Source organism: Mauremys reevesii, linkage group 1 (assembly GCF_016161935.1).
Source record: "Mauremys reevesii isolate NIE-2019 linkage group 1, ASM1616193v1, whole genome shotgun sequence".
In the NCBI taxonomy this organism is placed as follows: Eukaryota; Metazoa; Chordata; order Testudines; family Geoemydidae; genus Mauremys; species Mauremys reevesii.
The window spans coordinates 160,591,433-160,614,777 of NC_052623.1; the positions used below are offsets into that span (position 1 = coordinate 160,591,433).

The 23,345-nt window shown below is 42.0% G+C and overlaps 1 protein-coding gene across 5 annotated transcripts in view; it reads right to left on the reverse strand.

The window, feature by feature from the left end:
• Nucleotides 1-3,541: 3,541 nt before the first annotated feature.
• SLC37A1 (solute carrier family 37 member 1) overlaps nucleotides 3,542-23,345 on the reverse strand; it is a 58,518-nt gene continuing 38,714 nt past the window's right edge. For all 5 annotated transcript variants that reach the window (XM_039520339.1, XM_039520336.1, XM_039520337.1 and 2 more), the window contains 8 exons: nucleotides 21,825-21,887; nucleotides 18,633-18,718; nucleotides 17,449-17,497; nucleotides 13,995-14,068; nucleotides 11,083-11,161; nucleotides 10,248-10,345; nucleotides 5,532-5,584; nucleotides 3,542-4,409 (listed from right to left, as the gene is read on the reverse strand). In XM_039520339.1, the coding sequence (XP_039376273.1) occupies nucleotides 4,394-4,409; nucleotides 5,532-5,584; nucleotides 10,248-10,345; nucleotides 11,083-11,161; nucleotides 13,995-14,068; nucleotides 17,449-17,497; nucleotides 18,633-18,718; nucleotides 21,825-21,887 (518 nt within the window). In that variant the 3' untranslated portion in view covers nucleotides 3,542-4,393. The remainder of the gene's footprint in view (nucleotides 4,410-5,531; nucleotides 5,585-10,247; nucleotides 10,346-11,082; nucleotides 11,162-13,994; nucleotides 14,069-17,448; nucleotides 17,498-18,632; nucleotides 18,719-21,824; nucleotides 21,888-23,345) is intronic.

The following is a 23,345-nucleotide window of genomic DNA, read 5'->3' on the forward strand; positions in this document are numbered from 1 at the left end:
GTGTGTGTGTGTGTGTGTGTGTGTCTACAAACACCCAGCCAGATGGACTGAACATTTCTCTCAATTTATTTTGCGATGGCTCTATATCTATGTGATGCTGCAGTAGCTCTCTATCTCTGTAAGGCTGAGTGCCACAGCTACAGACTTCACTTACCAAAACCATTTGAAATTGCTCTGTACTATATGGGCCTTTATATTTTTCTAACGCACCTCAGGGCTTCCAATTTTTTTTTTAATACTAGTTCATTTCTTCATATCTTGCTCCTCCCCCCCCCCATAAAAAAGTACTAGATTCCAGGGTCACACCCTGCCCTCCAATATTTTCTTTAGAAGTATTTTAGACACATGGAAATCTTTCTTCTGATGTAATTTTGCAAAGCTTCCTTAACTGGAAACTTGCTTTCACCTCCTAGCATTTTCCCTCCAGGCAGAAGTGCTTTAAATCCCATTATATCTGTAGGAGAGTCACACAACATTAAACACTGTAAGTTGATCAAGACCATGAAATTCTTGAGAGGGCTGGGAACAGAGAGGAGGAAAAGGAGAAAAGATGGGGCAGAGTAAAGAGGGAAGAGACAGGAATACTCATTGTTTGCATATATGGACTATATATCCAAGAACAGATGGACCATAATAGACATGGAGTTTAAATGGCACTCTAAGGTAACTAGTATAAGAAGTGCTGGGCCCTGTCTCCTTTCCTGAGTGCCTGCTTTCACACAGGACAGAGAAGAAGGTTTTATGTCTCTCACTGATAGAAATTGATCTAAAAAAAGCTATTACCTCACCCATATTGTCTCTCTAATGGTCACATTGGTCATTGCATCCTGCTCCAAGGAGTCTAATTCTACTTTCAGGTAAGAAAGCCACTGTGTCTGAAAGAAAGATTCTAGTTTGTTTTCCTTAATAAATTATCTCCACTACTCCTGCAAGAAAGGGGCTACTCTCTACACTCACAGGCAGGAAATGGACAAATTCCTTATTAAGATATAAAAGAGGCAAAAAACGATCCACGTTTTAAACTTAAATACAGAATCCATCTTTATTCAATATATGCTAAGAAAAAATATTTTAATCTGCAAATCGGTATTTAAAATTGAAGCACTTCACATTCAGATATTAACCCTACTTTGACTACCGCACTTCTGCATTCCGCTACACATTTGTCACCAGATTTGTTCACCCCCAGGTGAATGAGTATCGACACCAGAAGCTAACAAAATGCACTGTTTGTTCAGAATGCAAAGAACTATAGGGCTGATTCTTTGCCCATGGGCAAATTAGGTATGGGAGTCAGGCCTTCAAATTTAATTATCTGCACCAGAAAATGGATTACACATGCAAACTGTGAACACATATTTAGTGGGCCCTTTGGAAATTTTAAGCCTGATCCTGCTGTTCTTAGTCAGGCAGAATTCCTGTTACAGACCAAACCCTTTTGCCTTAATGACCAGGGAATTCCATATGACGACAAAATTTTTTTTCCTGGCACAGAAATTAATCAATTTCCTAGCACCTTAGAAAACATCATTAATGCTTCACCAGGTTTATTATTCCTCAACATATCTTGACATTTAATTTGCTGGCTAACATTTTAGTGGGTTTTTTTTGATTTACAGATGTGGATTCTCCCATTCAACCCCAAATAATGTGGTAAAGAGTCCCTTCAAGAGAATATCACAACACTGAAGAAAATCCCACATCAGTTAAGTGAACTGCAAGGATTGTGTAAATTCAAAAGAATCTAAATTTCCAAACCATAAAGGACACAATGTGAGTAGCTGAGAGCTCTAATTCACCAGTGCAGTCAGTGGGAGGGAGGGCTCTTAGTCCTGCCTGGGACATGTTCACTGCCTCACATGTGGGCTCTTATATTGCAAAAAAAATAAAAAATGAAATGAATAATGTCAGCTCCTAAGAAGGGAACACTTAAAATTGGAATACACTAAACAGAATTATACTGTTAAGATGTTATCAACTAATACAGTTAGAAGCACTTTAACATAAGACTTTAGCTGGAGTGACAAAGCTTTAAAAAACAACTACTTGCAAATGGTGGAGTTTAAGAATAAAACGGTTTTGACAACTGTGGCCTGAATCCTGCAAAGACTTAGGCATGTGCTTATTTTTATGCAATGTGTGTGGTCCCATTGATTTTAATGAATCTGTTCACAATGGGTGAAGTTAAGCATTTACATAAATCTTTGCAGGACAGAGATTGTCTGGCATGGATCATACACGGACTTTGGCACATGCACAAATCTATTGGATTGAGGCTGATTCTTTGCTGAGTAGGGACCTTTATTTGCAACAAAGTGCATAGGCAAGTGCTTAGCTTTAAGCATTTGTGAAGTCTTGTTCAAGTCAATGGCATTTAAGCACATGCCTAAGCACTTTGGTGAATCTGGGCCAAAAATGCACCAAAAATACAACAACAACAACAACAAAAAAACACACACCTGGGAGAAAAGCATGAATTCAAGAACAATTGCTCAAAGGTTAAAGGGTTTTAAAAAAACAAAACAAAACAAAAAAAACCACAAACAAAAAACCCAACCACCACCCAAAACAACCCCAAAAGATTAAGCAATGTGCCAGAAACAAAAATGCAAACAAGAAGTTGATGAGAAAGAAGAAATTTCTTCTTTCTGAAGGGTTATTTTAAAAAAGGTTATTTTGTTAACCAAGTGAGGTATGTACAGTACCACAGTGTTTTGTAAACAAGTTAAAAAAGCAAAATTCAGAACAGTTATGCAGAGGTTTAATAAATACACATTATAACAATATACAGTTTAAGTCTATTTAACCTTTATAGCCAACATAATAAACATCTCTTTTATAGATATTCCCTTTAATATTATTGTACATCTTACAAATATTCACCAGAAGCTTGTCTTCTATTGGTAGGAGATTAAAAACTGTCAGATCAAGAAGAAACAGTGTATTATGAAAACACTAACACTTGCACTTACAGGATAATATAAAGCTCTGAATTTCCTCTCTCGACTTTATGTCCAGTATGTGGGTCAGGTTATTTATTTTTTTGAAACCATGTACTGTGGCTCTAAACTTGGACTGCAACATTAGTCTTTTTGACAGATTTCTGGTGCTATGATTAAGATCCTGATCCTGCAATGAGCTCTGGGTGGACAGACTCCCTGCAGCTGCATCCCGCCCCATTGAAGTCAATGGGGTACCTGAACTCAACACCATTTCAGGATCAGGGTCTAAACCAGCCAATTTTTTGTTCACCCAACAAAAAAAAAAAAAGCAGCTAGTGCTAAAGCTTCAGTCACAGATGAGACAATGCCTTTGCCCTCCAAATTAAAAATAACCTGCAACTCCAAAGGAACCTATAGAATTAACAATAAAAACAATTCTATAATGTTTGTACAACCAGTGTATAGTGCCCTAAAAATCATTAGAACTCCTTAGAGGAAATGCGTCACCATAACAAGCCTCTTTGTTGTTTGAGTCTCCTTTTCTGACAACCCCAAATGAGCAAAAATGCCCATCCAGGGGGCTAGTGGAGGCTACTTTAACACACACAGCAAATTGTAACTACTTATGTACAAGTTCCAATATATTATACATAAAAGAGCAGAATGCTGCTCTTGGGATTTTACAGTGTAGGATAAATTAGTGCTGTAGTTAAAGTCTGATAATATGGTCGGACTATTTTCTTACTGTTTAAACTGTTTCAGGATATTGAATAGCAGTGAATCTGAAACAGCTGGTACTTTCACATAGAGTGTGATGACCTTATCTTTTAAGAGGTGGCATAAATGGGCAACATGGGATGGATCATTTGATGATGACCTGTTCTATTCATTCTCTCTGGGGACCCTGGCATCAGCCACTGTTGGCAGACAGGATACTGGGCTAGACAGACCTTTGGTCTGACCCAGTATGGCCATTCTTATGTTCTTAAAGGACACTTGGCTCACAAATGCTTTGCTAATACCATTGGCACATTCCACTGCTGAAGCATCTGAAGAGAGTTCATTTTCTTCTTTGTGCTCTACTCTCAAATCTCCCTGCATTTTGTTAAAAATAAGCAGTTTAAGGTTTACTTCAAATATCCTATCAAAATGAATCAAAAGGCACTTGGTATTTCTTTTTTGGCTCAGTTAAGGCATACAGCTAGCAGCTTCCCAAAGCTCCTGTCTCTTCGTGTGATAAACAGTCACCATCCTGAGAGATGGATGTATGTGCAAACAGGAAACAAAACAAAAAAAAAAAACTTCACCAGGATTTCACCAGCTGAATTTCTCAATCCTCTCCTGGTAAATGTGCAAAATGCTCCACAAGACAAATCACAAAATACAGAATAATTTATTCCACAGTCTTTTGAGGGCGTAGTTTTGATCACACATGTCTGAGATATCATAATTCAGTGTTCTTTAAACCTGTGAAGAAATAGCTAATATGAGAAGTTTGGAAGCAGTGCATAACAAGAGATCAATACATTCAAAATGCTGTCCACATTCTTTGTTATACACTTTCCTATTCTATGTTATATTTATAGATGAGGGACCTGATTTTGATTTCACTTACACTCGTTTTACTTTTGTATAAAACTCCATTGATTTAGTGGAACTTCTCTGGGCTTACACTGGTTGAAATCATAGACTCATAGAATATTAGGGTTGGAAGGGATCTCAGGAGGTCATCTAGTCCAACCCCCTGCCCAAAGCAGGACCAATCCCCAACTAAATTATCCCAGCCAGGGCTTTGTCAAGCTGGATCTTAAAAACCTCTAAGGAAGGAGATTCCACCACCTAAATGCCATTAGCCTTCTTAGCAACAATGGCACACTGTCAACTCATATCCAGCTTCTCTTCCACTGTAATCCCTAGGTCCTTTTCTGCAGAACTGCTGCCTACTCACTTGGTCCCTAGTCTGTAGCAGTGCATGGGATTCTTCCATCTTAAGTGCAGGACTGTGCACTTGTCCTTGTTGAACCTCATCAGATTTCTTTTGGCCCAATCCTCTAATTTGTCTAGATCCCTCTGTATCCTATCCCTACCCTCCAGCATATCTACCACTCCTCCCAGTTTAGTGTCATCTGCAAACTTGCTAAGAGTGCAGTCCACACCATCCTCCAGATCATTAATGAAAATATTGAACCACCCTTTCCCTCCTGTCAACTTCTGAAAAAAAGTACAAATTGAGCTATTAAAATAATTCCACCCTCCAACCAACCAAAAACCTCATATTGCCAAGTTTCATACTAAAGAGTGAAAAATTACGAGGGCCCCAACTTTTGGAGAAAATATACAGAAAATGTGAGAGAGAACTCAATTTCTCTACTGTTTTAAAAAACAGTTTTGAAGAAAGATTTTCATGATTTAAAGAAAAAGAGGTTACTCTTTACAAAATAGAAAAATCCCTCAGATTAAGGTACATGCACATAAAGGAAGAATCCACGATTTCTACAAGGAGAAGGCGCACATCAAAGGTGGAGAAGCCAAGAATGACATATGAAAACATTTAATCATCATACAGAAAAACACAAGTAACAAACTTACAAGGTCTGGTCCATCTTACACTGGAGTTCTTTTCGTATAAGACGGAGTAAGAACTGTACAAAAACAAATCTAGGTTAAATATCTAGACAGGTGAACCACTCATCTAAGTTTTCAGTGTCAAACACACACTGCTACTCTGAATTCTTCATTTAATGTTATCCCAGTTTGACCGAATGGAAGCCCATTATATTCACACATGTTCAGTCAATGGTTGGAAGATGAATTTGTACCACTCATGTGAGAGGAGCTAAATCAAAGTCTTTCTCTGTATCAGCAAGGATGCAGAGGTTATGCAAGGGCTGGAGCTGATGGATATTTTTCAAAATAGAACATTTTTGCAATCCCACCCCGCATTGTGACAAAATTGAAGAAAATAAAAACTGCTGTTTTTTCAAATTATTTTTTCCTCTTCCTGTCCCTACATACCTTTCTTGTCTCCCTTCTGCCCACCTTTTCAGGGGTGGAGGGGAAGAGGAAGGAAAACTGAAGAAAATCCCCATCCCACCCCAACACCCTGCCCCAAATTCCCAAACATTTGGGATTACTATTTCAAACAAAAAAATTGTTCCACTTCTAAATCTGTGGAATAAAAATGAGTGAAATTCATGGTGATTGTCCTCCCACCCTCACCATTTTTTTTACCAGTTCTAACAATAACTATTTTATTATTTTCAGAGTAGCAGCCATGTTAGTCTGTATCCGCAAAAAGAACAGGAGTACTTGTGGCACCTTAGAGACTAACACATTTATTTGAGCATAATTGTACCAGCAAATTATTATTGTACCAGCAAGACTCTGATGAGACCAGCAGAGGGAGCCCAAGACTGCAAGAAAATGGTAACTATTATACCACCATTGCTCTGAGGCACACATTTGGGTCTAATCCTGTAAGCGATTAAACGTACTCAGGTCCATTACTGACTGCAGGATCAGGCCCTTATACTTATTGTCATAGGTATACCAATTAATACAGTCCTCCATCAAGAGGAAACAGAAGAGTGATCTTACAGACGATTATCAGAGGGGTAGCCGTGTTAGTCTGGATCTGTAAAAGCAACAAAGAATCCTGGCATAGAATAAGATAACACAGTTTCTGCAGCGGGCGAATAATTACTTTTGTTGAATACCCACTTCTTCAGGTGCAAGTTTTGGAAATTTCCAGGGCAGATTTATATAAAGAAAGCAGATCAGAGAATGGAGAGTTGAGTTCCAGGTTGAGGGAGGAAGGAGCTGGCCAGTTTCTGGTGGTAAAGGTGCAGGAAAAAAAAGGGAGATGTATAGGCAATTCGCAGTTCTTAAGAGCTTAGTCCAGAGCCACTGAGCCTTCTGGTTGTCAGATGAACTTTGATGAACTGGTTTTTTTGCAGTCTGCTCTTACAGTCTTTTTTTTTTGATTTTTGCACCTTGCAGTGTGTGCCATCTTGCTATTCTGGAGCCCCGATTGTTGCCATCTAGCCCTTTTTTGTATTTATATTGCTCATCAGCAGGTATGTGATGGGTCCATTTTTCCTTAGACTGTCAGTTTGGCCGATGTACATAGCAGAGGGCATTGCTGGCATATGATGGCATATATTACATTGGTGGGCGTTGAGGGGCGTGAACCCCGGTGAAGGTGTAGCTGGTGGTTGAGGTTCCTGTGGTGGTGTTGCAGTTGTAGATATGTAGGCAGAGAGGCAGAGTGGCCATTTGCATTTGTTGTTGGGGTTGGTTCCTGAGCTGGATCACTGCCTGTGCAGTTGTGCAGTTGAGTATGCTTGGGGTTGAAGGGTTGGCCTGGGCGAGGTCGTGCCTGCCACCCAAGGCCTGTGCCAGTGTGGGTGTTATTCAGAGGATGGGGTTATGGGAGTGATGATGTGGGAATGGGTTTTGTAGCTGGGGACTGTATGTGATGGCCAGTGGAGTCTGTTGGTTTTCTTTCTTGGGTTTGTCTTGTAGTAGGAGGCTTTCTGGGTACACTTCTGGCTACTCACTACTGTGTCTCTTATTTCCTCGTGTAGGTACTGTATTTTTGATGTACCCCACCAGATTTTGTGCTTGGTGGTCTTGTCTAGGTGTTTGTTCTCGTCTGCTTGGTTAGAGCATCTGGTGGCTGTACACACACAGTGGATCTTGTGGTGTGCCGGGATGGAAGCTGGAGGCATGAGGTAGGCATAGCGGTCAGTAGGTTTTGCCAAGATCCATTGTTCATGTTTGTCCTTCAGGTGTTTGCACCGTAGTGTCAAGTTCCTGTCAAAATGCAGACAGACACCCTGGTGCAAAAAACACCAAAGAAACCTGCACCTACAACAGCACCTCCTCACTGCCTCAACTCACACCCTTCTCCTGCCATCCACAGTCCACAACCAGCACATCTTACACCCAAGAACAACACCTACAAAACACCTGCCACCTCCAAATCACCCCAAGCTCTCAAAACCACACCTCACCACAACAGGATCATCAACACAGCCCCAGGCAAGCCCTGCTCTAAGCCTCACTGCTGATCACCCAATAGAACAACATTACTCCCCGAGCCCCAACAACCATCTGCTGCACAGGCTCATACAGCCACAGTCTGCAACCCACACCAACCTGCACTGCCCTCAGCCTATGCAGCAACCGGGCTGTTGCCTGCGACCTCTTGCTCGGACATGCCAACCGCCATATTCTTGCCACACCCAAACCGACACAGCAACAAACTACCACATTACTGCTCATCAATACACATGGACACCTATACATAATTACAATAGCGGAACCCGCCATCCCCTCTGTATATAAACAAAAAAACTAACCCACAGAATAAAACCTGTGCGATGAACTCAGTACAATCACAAAAAGAACTCCATGAACAACGCAAAATCGAAAAATAAATCAACAACACCCAATAACACAAAACCAGGAAAAACAGGCCGCATCCCAAACAGACAGGACTCCTGCCTTAATCATCAGGAGCACTGCCAAAACAGGCACAGATCCTCCACAGCCACACTGCGCACAGCAAGACCAGTTTTTGATGCAAGAACCAAATCTCTAGCTGCCAACCACAACTCAATGACCAGAACAGGAATTGTTCTTACAGACGATGTTTGATGAAAAACCCATGCTAAGAAAATTTCAGTCTTCCATGTTTTCTGGCTATTATCAGTGTGAACCAGTTACAACTATTTTTAGAAATGAAGGCTGTGATTTTTCAAAGCACCTACTCCCCCTTTACACACTGAATTCCAATGGGAATTCAACTGAATTCAAGGGCCTAATTCCAAATCCGTTTAAAATATAGATCTTAAAAAGTTCTATTTGTTATATTGGGGCAAAAAAAAGAAAAAAGGTTCCAATAGCCGGATTTGTCACCCTGACAAGGAATGTACCCACTGGCCAGTAGAAATCCTTGCAGAACCAGTAATGGCTGAGTAAAGAAGTTATGCAGTCATTTATAAACACACATTCATTCACTTGACAGAATCCAGCAAGTGGGAAGCAGAGGTTTCCATCTATGATGGAAAGTGACATTCAGCTCCTTCAAAAGAAATGGCTCTTGTACCGATCCATAGCAACATGAACGCAGTCTCTCGGTGTACTAGAAGAGCTACATTCTAAAAACTACTGAATATTTGTGGGAGTGCCTCTTGAAATCTGAATAACTTGCCCATTTTATTTATTAATTTCCAACATCTTACTCTATAATGTGGAACAACTTGGCAACAAACCAACCTTTTTCTTGAGTTAGAGATGTGCAATCTGAACCTCACAGGGGGACTGCTTTCCTTAGGGTGGCCATATAGCAAATGTGAAAAATCGAGACAGGGTGTGGGGGGATAGTAATTGCTTATATAAGGCAAAGCCCCTAATATCGGGACATCTGGTCACCCTACCTTCCCTGCATGTATGTGACTGAATTAAATGGAACTGTATAGCATACGGGACTGTCCATGCGGATCAGACAGGAGAGCTGGGGCCTGATTCTGAAGTGTCTAACAAAAATTTAGCCCTTCTGTCACCACCTTCCACCAAGTGATACCAATGCACTTTACAATGGATTAATAAATGAACCTTCCCTAACTCTATCTGAGGTGGGTCAATAATGTCATCCTCCCATTGCAGAGTTACACCAGCAAGTAATTAGTCCACAGATCTCCTGACTCCTTATCTTGTGCCTTAAACACCACAGAAGACAATCTGCCTAGATAAGTTAAAATAGGCAAGTCAGAAACAGCCTCTTTTCAGATCATCCCGTCCATTACACTTTGTCAAATAGGAGAAAGATGTGATGGACACCCAATTGGAATATGTGACTCATTCTTAACAGTTGAATTACCATGGTGATACTGATTCTGTGGCAATGCAGCAAAATGTGTTACTATTTCAGTAAATTGGTGTTGCTGCTTCGGTGCTGCCTTTAAGAGAAAAACCAGAAAAATTCTTCTGTGGGCCGAAACTGATGTGAATTTTTGCTTTCAACTATGTTTGTTGCAATCCCTTTGATGAGCTACTGTGTACAGATATTACCCATTGAAGCTAATCTGCTCTCCGGCTTCAAAGTTCAACAAGAATTTCAAAATGCTCATCTTAGTTCTTTAAATAAAAAACCAACAAAAAAGAACTCTACAATATGAATGGAAACTTCCCACTCAATAATAGAATATACAAATCACAATACAAGGAGGAAATTTCCATTTTAACATGAAGGGCTTTATAAGAAAGAAATATGGCACTAAATGTTTTATTTAGACTTACTAGTAAGGCACATGCATCTGCCATCATTAGCATGTAAAATACATTGTTCCAACCAGAGGGAGAGATGAGACCAGCTAACAGAGGCCCTAAAGCAGCACCTAAAATACAATAGTGAAACAATGTTAAAATTCTGAGATGGAAACATTACTAGTTCCAATGACAAGATATTCTGTGTTTGGATATTTTACTCAGTTTCAACCTTCATAAAAGCAACTCATTTTGGCATACATTTGTAAGAGGATCCATAAGGTTTATAGACAGTATATATGGCTGCAAAGCTGCCATAACACTGGTGTAGCTGGATGGCCATTGGATGATTCCCCTTGCTTAGAGGCATCTGCAGGTTGTGTAGGTCTATCACGGTGGATCTCTGCCTTCCTCAGTACTGCTGGTGCAGAGGGGATAACCAAGGCATTCTTGATCTCAGGATCCCAGAACAGACCCATGGTGTATACTATTCTAATTTGTGCTGGGGGCCAGCCCACCACCACCAAGCCTGGGGAAGTACAAAGGAGGCCTAAAGCTATCTTTGCCCATTCCCCACTCCCAAAGTGATGCTGAGTACTGGCCAGGTGTGACATGGAGAGAATCCAGCTTGGCAAAGAGCCTGAGTTGATTTTGTAGCACCAGCAGTTTTGGGGGAGAAAAAAAAAGCCATCTTTTTATATGCAAACTATGCACACATGATGGGCAAATCACTGAGACACAGACATGGAACTCCTTGATGCCAGCTTTAGTCTGCTTTCTGAGCAGAACTACACTGTAATTCTCTAGCACCCAGAGCCACAGAAAGCCTACTGCAGATAAGGCAGACAGCTTCCGAACGACAGCTTACCTACAGAACCTGTTCCATCGATGATAGCCGTAACTGTGGACAAGGCTCTTGCATTTCCTTTCAGACTTTTATGGGTACCCTACAGTGACAAATACTCAGTTCAGAACCATTTACAGATGAGCCTCAAAAATAGCCATGCATCTGCGTCATACTCCTGGCCTTCCCATCGGAAAACATATCATGAAATAATGGACAAATACAGAGAAAATCATAGAATATCAGGGTTGGAAGGGACCTCAAGAGGTCATCTAGTCCAACCCCCTGCTCAAAGCAGGACCAATCCCCAACTAAATCATCCCAGACAGGGCTTTGTCAAGCATAACCTTAAAAGCCTCTAAGGAAGGAGATTCCACCACCTCCCTAGGTAACCCATTCCAGTGCTTCACCACCCTCCTAGTGAAATAGTCTTTCCTAATATCCAACCTAGACCTTCCCACTGCAACTTGAGACCATTACTCCTTGTTCTGTCATCAGGTACCACTGAGAACAGTCTAGATCTATCCTCTTTGGAACCCCCTTTCAGGTAGTTGAAAGCAGCTATCAAATCCCCCCTCATTCTTCTCTTCTGCAGACTAAACGATCCCAGTTCCCTCAGCCTGTCCTCATAAGTCATGTGCGCCAGCCCCCTAATCATTTTTGTTGCCCTCTGCTGGACTCTTTCCAATTTTTCCACATCCTTCTTGTAGTGTGGGACCCAAAACTGGACACAGTACTCCAAATGAGGCCTCACCAGTGCTGAATAGAGGGGAATGATCACATCCCTCGATCTGCTGGCAATGCTCCTACTTATACAACCCAAAATGCCATTAGCCTTCTTGGCAATGAGGGCACACTGCCAACTCATATCCAGCTTCTCTTCCACTGTAATCCCTAGGTCCTTTTCTGCAGAACTGCTGCCCAGCCATTCGGTCCCTAGTCTGTAGCAGTGCATGGGATTCTTCCATCTTACATGCAGGACTCTGCACTTGTCCTTGTTGAACCGCATCAGATTTCTTTTGGCACAAACCTCTAATTTGTCTAAGTCCCTCTGTATCCTATCCCTACTCTCCAGCGTATCTACCACTCCTCCCAATTTAGTGTCATCTGCAAATTTGCTGAAGGTGCAGTCCACGCCATCCTCCAGATCATTAGTGAAGATATTGAACAAAACCAGCCCCAGGACCGACCCTTGGGACACTCCACTTGATGTCAGCTGCCAACTAGACATGGAGCCATTGATCACTACCCGTTGAGCCCAACGATCTAGCCAGCTTTCTATCCACCTTATAGTCCATTCATCCAGCCCAGACTTCTTTAACTTGCTGGCAAGAATACTGTGGGAGACCATATCAAAAGCTTTGCTAAAGTCAAGGAACAACACATCCACTGCTTTCCCCTCATCCACAGAGCCAATTATCTCATCACAGAAGCCAATTAGGTTAGTCAGGTATGAACATGTTAGCATGAACTTTACCAAGTAGCTTTCAATAGGTATGGACAAGACCCTTTTATCATTGCTTAAAAAAATCCCCCATGACCAATCTATTTTAAATGATGTTCTTTATAAATAACCCTTTCTATTCTGCATGCCAGGTGTTCAGGCAGAATGGGCTGCACTTCAAGCCTGCAATTTTTCTCTGAAACTGCACAGTGGTCTGTCAGTACCGCCATTGTTGATATCAGAAAACTGTGCAGAATAGAAGAGAATCACTAGTTGGACAAGAATACTAAGAAAGCTAGAGTATTAATGATAAAAGCCATAAAAAGGGCCACTCAGCAGGTTGAGTCAAAAGGCACCAAAAGGAAGTAGTTGTGAAGGCCATTTTCATTAGGCCAGTTATTCAATAGGACTGCAGAGCAAAACTAATGATCATAGGAACAATTTTATAACTTGGTATATAGGAGACTGAATGGCTCAGAGGATTGTTAAGAAGACAGAGCCTTTCATTTACTCAGGGCACTGAGGAGAATTCAGTCTAGGTCACCAGTCGCCTAAAGTCATTAGTGTCAGATGGTTGTTCAGTGATGCATGAGAAAATCAGTTGGCGGTTTCCGTCCAGCTCCCAGAGGGCAGGTGTCTATGTGGCCAGATCCTACAGTCTAGCTGCCAGTCACAGCAATGAGGCTATTGATTGAATGGACCTGAAGGGGGAGCTCTCTCTCAACCCTACAGGTGCTCCCTTTTGATCACTAAGAGGCTCAGGAGGAATGCTAGGGTGGGGTGTGGATTTAAATTCCGCTGTACCTATTCTGCTGGTGAAGGACCTCACTCTGTGGGGCTCTCACCGTCCAGCACCTTTCAAAGCAATACATTTACCTAGCACTGAAAAGCAAAATTGAAGAAAAGGTACCCAGGGCAATGTTTTCATGAAGCATGTACTGCAGTCAGACCACAAGCCTGCAGGGCCTGGTGTGGCAGGGTAGCAGGGAGCACAGGCTGACTGGGGTGCAGTATACGGGTGAGCAGAGGCTAACATGAGCACAAGGAAGGGTAAGCACCAGGCAGTGCCCTCCACACCTAATGGAGATAAGTCTCCAGCCAATTGCACACCTGATCCCTTACTCTCAAAGGTGCAGGGTAAAAAAAGTGCAGGATGTGGGTGGCAAATGGCACATCTAAGGAGACATGGCCTTATGTGTGATCCTCAGCACACACATGAAGAGATCCCCTCTTTGATCTCTCTTCTTACAAGGCAGGAGTAATTTGGAAGCCACTCATCAGTATTAATGCAGGGTTGAGTTCCTCAATGCTCCCCATCCTTCTTGTTACTCTTTACCTTGTACACAGAAGTGCAACACACACAACATCTGAATTGAGCCCTCAATGCTTTACCCACATTTACTACTTGTCACAGAAACCCCCAGGCTTCCCCTCAAAAATGAGGGCAAATGAGCAGACAACTGCTAAATGTAAAACAGACAGCCAAACTCACCAAGTCAGCAGAGACCGCAGTGGTGATCAGCGCATAAGGACCATTCACCAGGGCTCCACTGATAAGCAGCATAACTGTTGGAAGTTCGATGAGGAAAAGTAAACACGAAGTTTCCAGAATTGATGTTATTTATAATCACTATTCCATGTGATGAGCTAGACCTTGATCATTCAACATACTACATATCTTCAATAAATGCAACACAACTACAAGAGTATATTCATGGGAAGTACAATTTTGCTTCAAAATGGCTAACAAGGCTACCAGGGAAAGCAAGGGTAAAAAGTCATCTCAGTAGCAATAGACATATTTAAGCACAAAGGGGCATTTGCTTCCAGCACAGTACAGAACATGATGTGTCCATCCCCAACTCTTCAGCTGCTTGTGCCTTTTAGACTGTAAACCCTTCTGGGTGGAGAAGAGTCCTTTATCTGTTTGTACAGGGCCTACCACAATGGGGCTCCAAAGCTCAACAGGGCCTTTGGATGCTTGTGCCATACATACAAAACCTCACCACCAGCACTGCCTTCACATTTTAACTCCTCTCTTTTTGTATTTGGTAGGAGGCCACAAATAATCCAATGTGACAAAGTTTCTCCTCTACCTTGGTGGGTCCTGTGCTTATTGCAGGATTTGCTCACCGCAGAGATTCACCTTGTGGGTCGGGAAACAGCCCAGAGACCTTTCCCTCTGGTAGAAGCCACAGTCCAGGTCAGTTCCTCCTGTGTCTGATCAGGAGTTGGGAGATTTGGGGGAAACCTGGGCCCACCCTCTACTCCAGGTTCCAGCCCAGTGCCCTGTGGACTGCAGCTGCCTAGAGTGCCTCCTGGTACAGTTGCGTGACAGCTACAACTCCCTGGGCTACTTCCCCATGGCCTCCTCCCAACACCTTCTTTATCCTCACCCCCAGACCTTCCTCCTAATGTCTGATAATGCTTGTACTTCTCAGTCCTCCAGCAGCATGCCTACTCACTTTTAGCTTCTTACACACCTCTTGCTCCCAGTTCCATGCACACACTTCCTCTCCTCTGGCTCCCCAGCTCCCTCTAGCCTGACTGGAGTGAGTCCTTTTATAGCATCAGAGGGGCCTTAATTAGAGTCAGGTGCTTACCTGCCTCACCTGACTCTTAGCAGGTTAATTTGAGTCACGTGTTCTCATTAGCCTGGAGCAGCCCCTGCTCTGGTCACTCAGGGAACAGAAAACTGCTTATCCAGTGGCTAGTATATCTCCCTTCTGCTACTCTGCTGTTCCCAACTAGCCTGGGTCTATCACACCAAACAAAAGGTCAGAATCCCTTTAAGTTTATAAGAGACTCTTTAATCATCTTTGATACTTGGAAGAGGGAATCAAGCACTCTCAGTTTCAGGTACAGAAACCAGTGTTACTCACTGGTTATTCATGGTTCACACTCCCCACCCCAACTCATTTCGTGATCATGCAAAAAAAAGAAGAGGCTTTTTTTTTTCTTATCATAGCTTCAGAGAGGCAAGAACATTTCTTCTGATCCATGCTGTTCTATCAGTTTTTCTTGATTAAATTCCCTCTGTCCCATCTCAACTCAGTCATGCTTATGGCACCCAGAGATGTATCCTTGTAACAATGATTCTAGTCTGCAATGAGCCAGAGAGTAGGACTCCCAACACCCTTAAACACAGTTATCCGACAGTGTACATTTTGAGGCACTGGGTCAGCTCAGAGGCACATTCTCTTTACAATTACATGCCTCTATTTGAGCTTCCTTACAGAAATATTTGACCACCCCATTCCTAATAATTCTCTACACACTATCAGCATGCTTCAGTCCCCAATCCACTCAAGGAATATTTTCCCTGACCCCTAAAAATGCAAACTCATGAAGATATTGTTCATTTAAAATAGAATTGCAAATAGTTTCCAGAACTCTCCTGGCTACTGAGTTCCCAGGATAATTTTTGTGGTTTTATAAATACATTTCCTGTTTTCCCCAGTGTTTTTCTCCCCCTGTTGAAAGACTCGAGCAAACAGGGAAAATGGTGAAAGTGGCTGTACAACATACAAATGTATAAGCTAAAACTGGACAAGACTTTTAAAAAAATGATTTTCTTCTAAGATGCTATAGTGGTTACCTATAACAATAATAGATACAACATCTGCAGAGAGAAGTGTGATTTTTAAGTTAATTATGTTCCTTTCCGCTTTCAAAAGGAGATCAAACTGTTCTCATTAATTCAAGAGTATTTTATTGTATTTGGATTTCCTTATCTCCCTCCCCCCACAAAGGCTCTCAAGATTCATCAGTGTTTGAGGCTGAGAGGAATGAACTCGACTCCTACTTTTAATCTGCCTTTCTGTAAGTCAAACAATGGCCCAGATCACACTTCCAACCACTCTGTGCATGATTCTCACCCTCCTGAGTGGAAGGGACACCATCCTCCCCTTCCTAGGGCAATGTCCTCCTTCCAGTCTCACAGAGAGTCCCTGGAAGTAGTGACACAGCTTGGAGGAGGCGTTAGCTTTCTAGCAGAGGTCCTTAAGTGGAAGGGAACCCTCATTTAAGGGGGCGGAGGGAAATTGCAGGGGCAGCAAAGCAATGGAAGGTCCTGGGAGTGTGACTCCAGTTCAGCTGCACTGCCAGGGAATTTGATGGGAAGCTCTGGGGGGCAAATACAGGCTTTCGTGCAGCACATGCATGTGAGGCTCCTCCAGCTTTGGGGGCAGGCCCTAGAGAACATCCACTTCCAACAGAATGGCTGGGGAGAAACTCTGCAAGGGAAACTACACAGAGACCTTCGCCCCCTCAGCCTACTCTGTCAGACTGCCCCTCTTGTGGTACAATCTGGCTAGATGCAATTCAGAGCTGGTCAAAAATGGTCAAACAAAGGGTTCTCCCGCCACCCTCCTTCAAAAGTGTCCTTTTTTCAAAATTGGAATTTTTTTGGTGAAAATGTCTTAGTTGTGTGTGTGTGTCTCAATTTTCCTTCCTCCCCTTTACCAGCAGTGAAATGGATAAAAATGGGGATGGGGTGAGGGGAGAAGAGAAACTCAAAAAGCAAAAATAAAACATTTAAACCAAAAAGTTTTTTTTTTATGAAATACATTGAATAGAGGAAAGATCTCATTTCTTTTTGAAACCCCTGAAATAAAAAGGGCTTTGAATTTTCCAATTTTTTTGTGGAAGAGGTTTTCTATGTTTCGACCAGCTCTAATGCAATTATTTTTCCTATGGCCCGAAATGAAATTACTATGCTACCGAAATGCTGTCCTCTGCCCTTTTTCTCTGGGTGGTTCGTGGCCTCTAAAGAGGCTAAGCAGAAATCCAACTGATGTCAATGGGAGCCACAGGTGTTCAACACCTCTGAAAAGCAGACAATTAGTTTCTAGACTTTTTCCCCAGAAAAATCAGTGTGAATGGAACAGAAGTAAAAGAAAACCAAGTCCAGTTAAAAGCAGGCAGAATGTAATTTAAGCTCTCACCTATGGTAGCTTCTAGGCCCATTTTACTGATTGCAGAGAACATGTATAGCTGTAATGGATATAAATGGGTAAACATTTAAGTAGTAAAAACAGAAGAATAAGGTTTGATTCTGATCTCATGCTTTCACCAGCATAAATTCCCACTGAAGTTGAGAGAGAGGCAGTTAAGGCCCCTGCTCTTCACAGATTTGTAGGCTCTCTCTCTCACACACACACACACACACACACACACCCCCCCTTAACATTACAACATGAAAAATACTAGTTGTCTTTGTGATGAAAAGTTATTTGTTATTTTTGGTGCTGGAGTCCCATGGCATGGAAATCACTGTCAATTTCCCCACACGGCTGCCTGTCTCATAGGGGTCTCATAGAGATAGCTAATTAATATGACCATAATTTTTTTAACCTGTCACTTTCACATTAAGCATAGCACAGAGTTCTGCTGATTCTGGCAAGATCAGTGTATGCATTGTCGAAATACACTATAAAAATCACACTTCACGTATGTGGCAGCCAGATTCCTAACATTAACAGCTCAGCAATTTTGATTATTTGGTGGTTGTTTGAAATCAAAAAAAGACAAATCACTTGCCAAATTCAGATTCAGAATTGAATAACTGAGTAAAAGGATTCAGAGTGGTGGCCGTGTTAGTCTGTATCAGTAAAAACAGTGAGGAGTCCTTGTGGCACCTTAGAGACTAACACATTTATTTGGGCATAAGCTTTTGTGGGATATAACCCACTTCATCGGATGCATGGAGTGGAAAATACAGTACATGAAAAGATGGAAGTTGCCTTACCAAGTTGGGGTGGGGGTAGGGTGTCAGTGCTAATGAGGCCAATTCAATTAGGGTGGATGTGGCCCATTCCTAGCAGTTGACAAGAAGGTGTGAGTATCAACAGAGGGAAAATTATTATTTTTAGTGAGTGCTGTCAAAGCCAGCTGAACGTGACAATTTTTCATAGAGTCCTGTAGCATATGACGTGTCAAAGAATGGCGTATTTCATTTATTAAAACTAGCCCAAACCTGTGTGTTGGCTCTTGTGCTGAGACTTTTCAGAGCAACTTTCAACCTGAATGATCAGAGACTTCTGAGAACAGAATCTCTAATGGAAATGCTCACAGAACCTCACCCAGTCGCACAAAAGGGCACAACTAAAATAAGGAGAGTAGATCTTACAGCAGGTGCTGCTAGTAGTAACATCATTCCACAGGTTGAAGCCCTTTTTTCCAATCTATCTGATATCATGCCTGCCAAAATGCCACCTGAAAAAGAGACACATTAAAGAATAAAAAGGTTATTTCATGAGCATTTTATGCACTATAATTGGACATATATTTCCAGTGTAATTGTTGTAAAGGTACACTTCTATTGTAAACACACACAGAGCATAGGACTGAAAATCTAGTTTTATCATCATCATCTATGCCACAAATGATTAGATTGAGCTGGACAACCACGACAGGCACTGTAGTCTGCTTCATTGGCCCCTTCTGAGGTCATCTGTACACCCAGGATGATGTAATTGGAGGGCACATCTAGGGAATGGCTACACTGTGTCGTCAGTAGAGTGGCTCACCAGTATTTTCCACCTGGTGTTTTGGAACTCAACTGCGTCAAATCAGCTTCTGGGGTTGAATCAATGAATTAAGGCCTCCATCTCCTCTGGAGGAAGAATAAGCCTAGCCTCAACATGTAGGATGTTACAGCCTGACCATGACAAAAGAGCTATCATCATAAACCCTGTGTCCCATCCAAATTCAAGTGTAAGATTCAGAGGTATGCCACCCACATTTACTGAGCCACAGCTCACTTGGTAGGGTGTACCAGAAGCCACCCTGTGTCTGCTTTCAGTTTAATACTGGATACATCCTTTAGCTACCCTGGCAAGGACGCAATAGGGATTCCATCTTGTCTCCTCATGCTGCCCTGTCTCCTCCTGTTGCATCTTGTCCTATACCTAGATTGTAAGCTCTCTAGGAAAGGAGCCTCCTTTTTGTTTGTTTGTCCAGTGCCTTGTCCAGTGTTGTCATAAACAGTTAGTTAAGGGTTAAGGTTTGTTTTTTACCTGTAAAGGGTTAACAAGCAGTACCTGTGAACACCTGACCAGAGGACCAATCAGGGACAAGATAATTTAAAATCCCTGTGGAGGGAAGTTTTTTTTCCCTGTATCCTTTGTGTTAGAGAGTCTCTCTTGGGAGTTAAGGGAGTCCAGACATCTTAATCAAGTCCTCCCAGGTTTCTGCAATAAATTCTTCTATTCAAGCTAGTGAGTATTAGCAAGGAACTAGTATTCTTATACTTTTATTTCTGTATTTGCAATTCTGTGTTTTGCTATAGAATTTCTTTAATTCTGTACTGTTATTGCTTTTACTGAGAAAGAAAGGAGGGGGGATTCTCTCCAGAGATTGATAAGTTTAGACCCTGTGTATTGTTCCATCTTGGTATCACAGAGACAGTTACTTTCTTTTTATTCTTTAATAAATCTTTTCTGTTAAGGACTTGGTTGATCTTTCCTTGGGTAAATTCTCAGGGAAAGGGGAGGAGGGAGGAGAACGGCATCCCTCTGTAGTTGGATCCCGGTATCTCTCCTAGGAAAAGGGAGGGGGGAGGAAGCAGGGGGGAATGGTTTATTTCTCCTAGGTGTAAGAACTCCATGGATTTGGGGCTCTTGGGATCCCCAAGGATTTTGGGGAAGGACTGTGTCCCAATACACATACATTATTGGGTGGTGGCAGCTTTTACCAGATCTAAACTAGGATTTTAGTTTAGGGGAGTCCATGCAGGTCCCCATTTTGGAACCCAACAGCTCTAAGTGGGGGTGAGACCTATGACAAGTGTCCAGTTCTAAATTCATGACTAGGGTTCCTGGGTGCAAAATGAAACAATAATAATAAATGCATTTCTCATCAATGAGTTAAACTCGGAAAACAGGAGCCTGCATCAGGGAGAGAAAAGACCCAATGGATCGATATTCTGTGGGTGACAGGAGAAATAACCCCCAAATTACAGATAAATACTTTTGAAGTGCTCTTTCCTATTCCATTTGAGCCAGTTATTATAGCCCTTTTGCAATAATTTTTCAAGTGCACTTTTGTTCTCCCAATTCTTCCTTACTCTACTGCCCCCATCCCCCCTCTCTCTTTTCAAAGGGTAGCCCTCACAGCAAAATACCCAGCTATCTATCTATCTATCTATCTATCTATCTATCTATCTATCTATCTATCTATCTATCTCGCACTGACACATCTGGGTCCCCATCAAGCTCTGCAAGTAGCTATGTTGGTGGCTTGGATTTGCAGTGGAGAGAGATTTGTGTTTAGACTGCTGATTAAAATCTCTATTCTTCTGGGTGCTAACTAGGCTTGGTCTACACTTAAAAGAGGTCAACATAGCTATTTTGGTCAAGATTATAAGCAAGCCCACATCCGACTGACATAGCTATGTCAACATAACCCACAGTGTAGACACAGTTATGTCAATGGAAGAATGCTTCAGTTGACATAGAATCATAGAATAATAGATCTTAGGCCTGGAAGGAACATCGAGAGGTAATCTAGTCCAGTCCCCTGCCCTCATGGCAGGATTAAGTATTATCATAGCTACTGTTGTTCCAGGAGGTGGAGCTCTTTAAGTGATGGAAAAACTCCTTCTGTCAATGTAGGGTCCCTCTACACTATGGGCTTATGCTACCATAACTAAGCCATGCAGCCACACTGGTATAGTCTCTAACATGGAGATACACCTACCTATGATTGCTTTAAATTGCATGGTGTGAAATTCACTTCTCCTGCACAGAGCCTGAGTGGAGAGGAGTAGTGCAGGTGAAATTCAGGGCCAGGCTGGAGCAGTGGCTGCAACCCCTTTCTGTCACTTACTCAGTGTACTGGGGCCATTAGATCTACATAACTCTGGATCCAGTGAACCTTCCTCCAGCTTACCCCAATCACTGCCCTGGAGACCCCTTCTGTGGCATACTGGGCAGAGGAACTGCAAAATTGGTGTAGTTCTGCTATGCAAGGGTGAGGACAGGATACCTTTTTGGGTCAGGGGTGTGGTGACAGAGGGGAAGAGAGGAGTAAAGGGACCGAGACAGAAGTTTCTATGACACTAGGATCCTCCAATCTTTCTTGCACCAGGGTCACATAGGGGGCTATAGATTTATTCCCCTAGACCTGCTACTAAGGCTGGTCACATGGCATAGGATTTGGCTGTAAGGGCCCCATCCTGCTCCCCCTGGTGCCAATTTTACCATTTTCTGGTGGATCCAAGATCAAACCCCAATTTCTTAGTAAAAGAATAAAACAGAACAGCTATGTGTGCTACAGATTTCCTAACCTAGGTCTGATTAATAATAGTGTGTTAACTTACCAAAGATTCCACCCACATCGAACAATGTGGAAAGATCCCCAGCTCTTTTCGCATCAAGATGCTCTAACAGTAAAAGCAGAATAAATCTGATTAGAATAGCCTCTCACTTCAAAACTACAAGAAATTTCTTCATTTTATTCAGATGTAAAGCCTGGTCCACAGACAGCTTTTGCCCCAGAATAATTATGTTAGCTAGTGGTGTGATTTTTTTTTTAACCCATCTAGTTACAACCAGTACAACTTAGTGTGGGTGCAGTTATACTGGTATAAAGGTGCCTTACAACAGAATGACTTATTTACAAGAATAAGCTTTACTGGTATAAATAATTGTATACTGATATATCTCTGTCCATGCTAAAAGGGCTCATACCACTTGAGTTAAAGTGGTAGAACTTGTGTGTATACAAGAATTTTCTGGTTCATTAGCAACAGTCTTAAAAATAATCAGAGCACCACACTAACAAGTACCAATGAGTAATGCTGCTTTGTTTCAGAAACATGCTTAGTACAAATTAAGGCCACACAGGGAGCCTAATCCTGAAGCCCTTACTTACATGACTAGTATCACTGGCTGGCTAGATTGTGTTGGTTAAACGCAGCCTGGAGTAAGGAACAGTGCAAAGCTCCAGGAACAGAGGGAGGCAGAATGACTCATTGAACTCCCCAGCATGCAAAGGGACACCCCTGCAACTGGATTATAAACTATACGCAACAAAGACCATGTCTTTGCATGTGTTTGCACAGTGCCTAGCACCACGGGGCATCTGAGTTCTACTGCAACGTAGGGTGGGATATTCAAAAGCACCTAAGGGAGTTAGATGCCCAACGCCTCTAATGTTCATATAGTAAAACTAATTATATTGTTTTTAAACATAAAAAAAAACCAAACAAAAAAAAAACGTATTAGCTAATCTTCTCCCTTCATCAAACCTATTACCACAAAAGTACTGGTTACTAGGAGGGCATACTGCGGCCTGTCAAAGGATGTAGTGAGTGTCCCTACTGCACACACTTCCCTACAGGCATTCTGCCTGCCCATCTCTTCTGGTCATGAGGCTGTGGATTTAAAAGCCAGAAGACAGCCCAAAGAATATGAACTTCTTGGGGCAGCATGCCTTCCTCTATGTTCTGTATCGCACACAGCACAGTGATAGTGATGATCTAATAAAATAAATAAATAATAGTAATAAAGTCATTCCTTTGTGCAGCTTATTAAGATCTTTGGGATTGGTCAGGATATAAGGCACCATTATAAATATATGATTATTATTGGGTTTATGCAATTAAATATTTTTGGTGGGTTCTCAAGAGCCAAAGACATCACAGAGACTTGCAATTTTCAGAGAGAAATCAGATTCTTATTTTTGTGGTCGCTATCTCTTAATTCTCAGTACGTATCATTGACATATATAATAAACTGCAGTCTTTCAACTCTACTAGGGCAACCATAGCTTAAAACAAAAGCAGTAATGTTTATTTTCACATGACTAGGCTCATCATAGGTCATGACACTATCTAACT